We start from the raw sequence: 6,731 nt of genomic DNA, 5'->3' as shown, positions 1-6,731 counted from the left end.
CTAAGAAGAAACCCTGTGCCATCTGCCCATTTTCAGTTCCCTACTCTAAAGTCTGAAAAGACTACAATTTTTCACAGAGCAATTGGTTACAATTTCTAAATGTCAAAGCAGCTTTTCTAGATTCCTATACTGTTTCTGTATCCCTAAGTAAGACAGGACACATTATGCACTGAAACCCTGGATCATCTACACAAATTAATTGTTTGCTCATGTTTTGGATCACTGAATAGTTCCATCAAAGACACAGTTTGAACAGTCTGATTTAGCACCACCCCAAAAGGACTGTGGGTGAGTCAACACTGGGTAAGTCTGTGTTTAGTCTCATAACGTTATCCAAGCAAATTTCCAACCCCCAAAATCCCCAAATGCCCTCACATCATGTCCAAGAGATGCCACCATTTTCTACATTTTGTATTATAAAATCAGTATCTGGTGTGCTGCAATACAAACATATTGCTTAAGACACTGAATATTAAAGTCTCCACCAGAAAAAAAAGGAGAAAAAAAGATTTAAATTTGGCCCAGAATAGCACATATGCTATGCAGTGTGGATACAACCAGTCTACCCTGGAGAAAAGCAGCATCACAAAGTGCAAATAAGAGTCATGATTTGTTTTGTGATTCAGCATTGCAACTTGGCTCTCTTGAATTTATCAGTTCAGACACAATCAGAAACTTCTAAACCATTTTCATGAAGCTTTCAAGCACTAGAGGCACTAAATCTGAAGCAGGCCACTGCACGTATTCAAACCCAAGCATTTAGTTTCTATAAGAATAAAATAGGGTTTTATGATATCAAGTATCCTTAGGAACCAAAGTTGTATCAATACTAGTCTTGCATTTTTTTATATCTATTTAGATATGTTCACACATACACATTAATATATATATGCACATGAATATAAGTATACATAAATTCACCTCCTGCTTCTCAATATATACACAAACTCCACTCATACACAATCAGGGTAGGTTTAAAATTGCATACATAGTTTGTGAATCCCTTCAACTATTAAAATTTTGCTAACTGCTCTTACTATTGTCATATTATAATTATTTTCTTTTTAGAAAGAGCTTGCTGTGAACTTCAGATAGTACCAATTAGCTAAATAACATCATAAACTGTAATTTATCTCCTCAACATTGACTGTTTCCATAACAAGCTGCAAGTATTCAGCTGAATTAATTATACATCTCCATTTTTCTTTTTAAAAAGTGAGAATTATCAAAAAAGTTTATGGCACTTACTCTTCTCATAGTACTTACAAATAATGTTGGTTTAGGTGTAAATATATTTTCTTCTTCATGCTCTGGCAGGAGTTTTACCAAAGGGTTTGATTTGGTTTTTGTAGTTGCACTTTTCACATCAACATGAGACGGAGGTAAATTTTGTTCATGGCGTTTACCATGTAGACTAATTAGAATCTGCTTCATTGCGGCAAGTTCCTATAAACCCACAAAAGAACAATGCTAAGTTATTCAGTTAAATTACATCTGAACCTATGAAATATTTATTTATTAATAATAAATTTGTAGCCACCAAACTAAATGTGTAAGTGGATCAGAAAATTTAACAAGAATGAACATATACTTTCCATAATTAATAACATTATTAATTGGACACTAGTAAAAGTAAGCAAATGAAACAGGCACAGGATTTCTACAACTCAAATTTTGTCTTGCTTAAAGGCTGTAAAAGACAATATTTACTGGTAATAAGGAACCCACTATCTCTCTTAATTTAAACTACCATTTGATTTAAAAGAATTCTTTTGAATTTGTTTCAGGCTGAGGGAGTTTACAAATCTAATTTGAATCGCTGTGACAAATTGTACTTTTGAGCACTAGGTCTTCACAGAAATCTTATAAACACATTACTAGAAATACATTTGTGTCCTTATATTCAGATTAGAAAAGAAGAATAAATGAAAAAACTACAGCAAAATGAAGACCTACAGCAAAAGTGGGATCAGAGTGGAAAGGAAATTTTGTGAAAAAAGAAAGTTCCAACAAGGGAGAAGAAAAAGAAGAAGATATAAAATGCAGACTATTTTTGGAGATTCTAATAACTTGCTTTGAAAACAATTTGGATTAATTAAAAAAGCAATCTCTTCTTACTACTCAGCTGAACAAATTAGATTATTCAAAATGTACAGTAGAGTAAGAAAGGAAATAACAGCAGTTTCTGACTTTAACTGGACATCTTAATTTGTCATCTCTACCACCCAGTACCCAACACCTTCCCCCTCCCCCCCGGTGTAATGGGTATAATTACTATAAGTTACAGAATTTAAAGTATTTATTATTGTTATTACTACTATTATTATTCAGAGCATTCATTATTGTAGAGTTAGAAAAGCAAGGTCAGTAGTAAATTTTCTAGTAATTAATTTCAAAGTAAGGTTTATGACAATTTTACATTTTTTGAAACTATTAATGTTTTTGCTTGCTTTTTACAAATGGTGTTGTCTTCAATAAGCAATACTGTTACTGTATTAGCATTCTGTATGGTTAACATTCTATCTTATCTCTCAACCAGAACAGGGTAATTTGTGTCTACAGCTGAATGACAAACATTTGTTATATCTTACCTATTTCTCCATAATATTTCTTAATGCCAGAAAATAATATTTCTCAATGCCAGAAAATTACATTGATGCACATTCTATTTTTATCGCATTATTATTAGTAACGAGTTAAAAAAAACCCTCAGCCTTTTAAAACATTCCTGCCATATACCTTCTCTCTGTCCACTGTGCCTTTAATACAAGATACAAAGTCAAAAGGATCATGCTGTAGCCTTTAAATTGTGGCAGACTAAGTCAGTTACATGAATGGATGTTACACTCCAGGGACCAGCTTTATCGAGTGTACAAATTGTTCTTGTATCTCAGTCATTTAATATTAACTATTTGCATAATTCAGCCATGTGTGGTGGCATGTTGAAACAGCATGACTGCAGAGCAGCTGTTTCAAAGGACTGCATAGCTGATGCCAACATGTTTTTCAAAGTTGTAAACTCTGCAAAGATGTTGCCAAAGCGACACATAGACAGAATTTCTTGATGAAAATAACTCAAGCGAGTATACAGCAAATAAATACACCATCACAGGAGATTAAATTGTACATAAACAATGTTTTGACATTAGCAAATGCTGTTCCTCTACTTAAATTGCATTATCCTGTGGACCAAATAGTTGCACGTTTGAACAAAGCAAAACCCAAAAACTGTCACGCAGATTTATTTCAGAAACAGAGTTGAAACTTGTATGTGTAAGGTCAAATTCTCTTGTGTCAAGATCCACTTGACTGTCTAAAGTCTTCTCTGCTAAACAGAATCTGTCCTGTACTTCACAGCCCTGTCTGTTTTCAGACTTGGAATAGGTTCTGGAGAGTCAGCTCTCACACAAGCTTCCCCTGTGACAGGAGGATTCTCCAGGAAGGAATGACAGGGAGTGGGGATGAAAAATTAGCCTACAACAAGTAAGTTATTTCAGCATCACAGCCAAATTTACAATGAGAATTTAGCTAAGGTTGCCTTAATGTTTCTTCTAAAATCCTTCCACATTTAGTGAGAAAGAGCTTAACAAACTTGGCAAAATAGCACAGGAAACACTGAATCCAATAGAATCACTGGTATGTGTACTGCTAAACAAGGAAAGAAAATTGGCCCAACACATTTGCTGTTTTCAACCAAGGAAATACTGAAAACAAGGTTCCATCTTGAACTGCAATAATTGTAACCATCTCTCTAGATTTCTCTGCTCCTGAACACCATCTTAATTCTTACCTTCACTTGAATGTTCTAAACAAAGAGTCATTAGCACCACCTGCTACTGTTGGCATGCTACCTTGATTCTATAAATATTATTTTCCAATCCTAAAAACTGGCAAGTTGGTCTAGAAAGCTAGCAAAGAAAAAGCAGCTCTGGAGATTGTGTTAGCAGAAATATGTGAACTAGTTCCAGTGGCAACAGAACCTTGTGAAAAAAGGGGAAGATAGATGGGAAGAATCTTTTGTGTAGAAGGACATGGATTAATTTCAGGATAGGCAAAGTAAACAAAGAAGTGAAGAGAAATGGATGGTTAAAATTTTTATACATTTCTACTGTATCAAGTCCATGAGCCTATGTCCAGGCAGAGCTGTGCAAATTGTTTACTTACAATATTGCCTTCAGTTACTCAGTGCACTGCAGAAAACAGTGTTGCTAAAGCTCTGCATTTCCCAATTTGTCTGTGGAAGTGTTTGGTCCCTGCCACGCTGGCTCCTGGATGCATAAGCAAGCCATGCAATGCAAGCTGTGTGTCACTGTGTTGAGGCTTCCAAGTCTGAAGGCTTTGGCTTTGGAGAGCCAGACAGCAATCCTTCTTGGGAGGACTGTGAGGACTAACACCTCTGGGTGGATTCACCCAGCTCCTCTCTGGGCTGGCTTTACACCTCTGGTCTCATTGTCACAAAGTCTGGGAACACGAGCACCCACTCGCCGCTTACGCAACATTCCGTGGGACGTGGCAGTGTGGATACATGGAAAACAATGCCGTTAGCAAGAAAAGGTGAGTTCAGATGACTCAAGGAAAAAATTAAACTCTGCAGCTGGCACAAAAGCACTGCATATGTACAATTAGCGTCGCCCATACAAACAAGTATCAGGGCTATGCTCTATTATTAACTATTTTGAAAGTCTGTCCACAGAAACCTGATGAATTTTTGTTAAGGATTCTAACCTGCTCTGTGTGCCAGCAGAAGTGCCAAAACCCAAAGTAATGAGCTGCATGACACATTAAGTAGGATTCCACTCAAATACCTAAATTGATGTGTCTAAACACAAGTATCTGAACATGAGCTAGGAATCTAATTTCCCATTACAGACAATGCAGCTTGGAAAGTGATTGAGTTCAGTCAGAAGTGGACACCTATTGGTGTGCCAGCTGAGTCGTGTTTTAACAACAGCAGCCATAGGCTGCTCTTAACTACAAAGCAAAGAAAGATACCTCCCTGCAGACACCTCCATTTTTATACCTAAATTTAGTCGTCATAACCTGAATCCATTTCTCACCTCACTCTCCTTTTCATGTACTTTTCTCAGCCTTCTACTTCACCTAAAACAACGTTCATCCTAGATAGCCAATTTGCAATAATTCCCCTTGCACACATATTTGAAGTATCAAATTGCTTTTCTAGGAAGAACTGCGTTTTTAGAACAGGCACTCACACCACAGATTATCTACTCATATAAAATTCCCTAAACATAGAGATTCATACTTTAGAACAATCTAATGACCTGTATTCCACTTACTTATGCACATTAATTCACATTTAATGAAGATTACTTGAACTATAAGAGTGTAATTGTAAATTTTACATTCACAACCAGACAGTAGCCAGAATTCAAGATCAGTGATTAGAAGGAATGGACTAAGAACACAGGGAGTGACACAGCAGGAGGTGAAGTAAGGTAACATGTATTGCATTGTAAATAGTATCAGAAGAAATTACTTATTTCCATTTATTTTTGGTAAGTTATGTCCAACAACCTTAGTTAAAAATAGCAAAAGCAATTTGGTGTGCCAATACACAAACAGAGAAGGAGATATTTAGGTACAAAGAACAGGCACCAGTCTTTTCCATGAGGTCCATGAATTAAAATGTTTTTTGCTTTGGGATATTTTCCTAGTTATGCCTTGCTAATTTATTAAGCTGAATGCTATTAGTGCTGGTGTTGTGGAACTAACTCAAAATTATCAAGCTTTAAAGTAGTGTTAAAGGAACCAAATCAAATAAGTGTAAGTAATTTTTAAAAGGTAAAAGAAAAAAAGGAAAAATATTTATATTTGGATGTTACCTGCTTATATTACTCATATTTCAGAAGAATCTAAGATTCTTATGATGATGTTTGATCTTAAAATAAAAGTAAGTTTTACTTTATTTAAAATTGTTTTTACCTGCTTATAATGAATAATTGAAATAGAACCTACAAAAATGGAGTCTGAAGATCAATTTGGGAATACAAAGGATAAAATTTGATCCCCTCAACTAGCAATGCAACTAGAAGATAAAGATGAGCCAATGCAAAAATAAGGCATGCAGCCACGTAACTCATAAATCTATTTTGAGTTATACATACTATAAAGGCATTTCTGTTGTTTTTGATGTCTTTGATACATGCTCAAACACACAAGTACCAAAAGAGCATCTTATATTTTCCTAATTCAAAATTAGTGTAATATTAAATATTATAACAAAAGCGTAACTTACATCCTCAAAACAAAATGAATGAAACCTATCTAATAGGGAAAATGATTGAGGCATAAGAAGGAGCAGTTTTATTATGTAACTAATTGATGAAGTGTATGAAGAATTGCCTACATTAAGCACAACAGATATTTATCAAGATAGCAATCCTGTTTCTTTTCAGTGAATTGTTACTAGTATATTTTTCTTTTTACTGTGTCATTTAACTATAATCAAAGCACTAAAGAATCCCCTATGTGCACTCAAAAGCACTTAGCATTATATATGTGTGTCTATAATTACAATAAATATGTAAATTTATATGAGCAGATAAAATGATATGTATGTATATATCATGCTCGGGAACAGTCTCAGGAAAAAGTAATTGGCTTACAGGAAACAATTAAATAAATGTCAGTTCTTACGTTCTTATGGCAGTGATGTCTTGCACCTCAAACAATCTCCATACAATGATCTTAAAAAGAAACTTCACGTAGAT

General features: G+C 34.8%; 1 protein-coding gene across 1 annotated transcript in view; it reads right to left on the bottom strand.

Annotated features, from left to right (window-relative positions):
- PIBF1 (progesterone immunomodulatory binding factor 1) overlaps positions 1-6,731 on the bottom strand; it is a 106,134-nt gene that overhangs the window by 990 nt on the left and 98,413 nt on the right. The window contains exon 16 of the mRNA XM_009074835.1: positions 1,267-1,446. Coding sequence (XP_009073083.1) covers positions 1,267-1,446 — 180 coding nt within the window. The remainder of the gene's footprint in view (positions 1-1,266; positions 1,447-6,731) is intronic.

The sequence above is a fragment of the Acanthisitta chloris genome, unplaced genomic scaffold (genome assembly GCF_000695815.1).
Source record: "Acanthisitta chloris isolate BGI_N310 unplaced genomic scaffold, ASM69581v1 scaffold10815, whole genome shotgun sequence".
Lineage (NCBI taxonomy): Eukaryota > Metazoa > Chordata > Aves > Passeriformes > Acanthisittidae > Acanthisitta > Acanthisitta chloris.
This window is presented reverse-complemented; position numbering and strand designations above follow the sequence as displayed.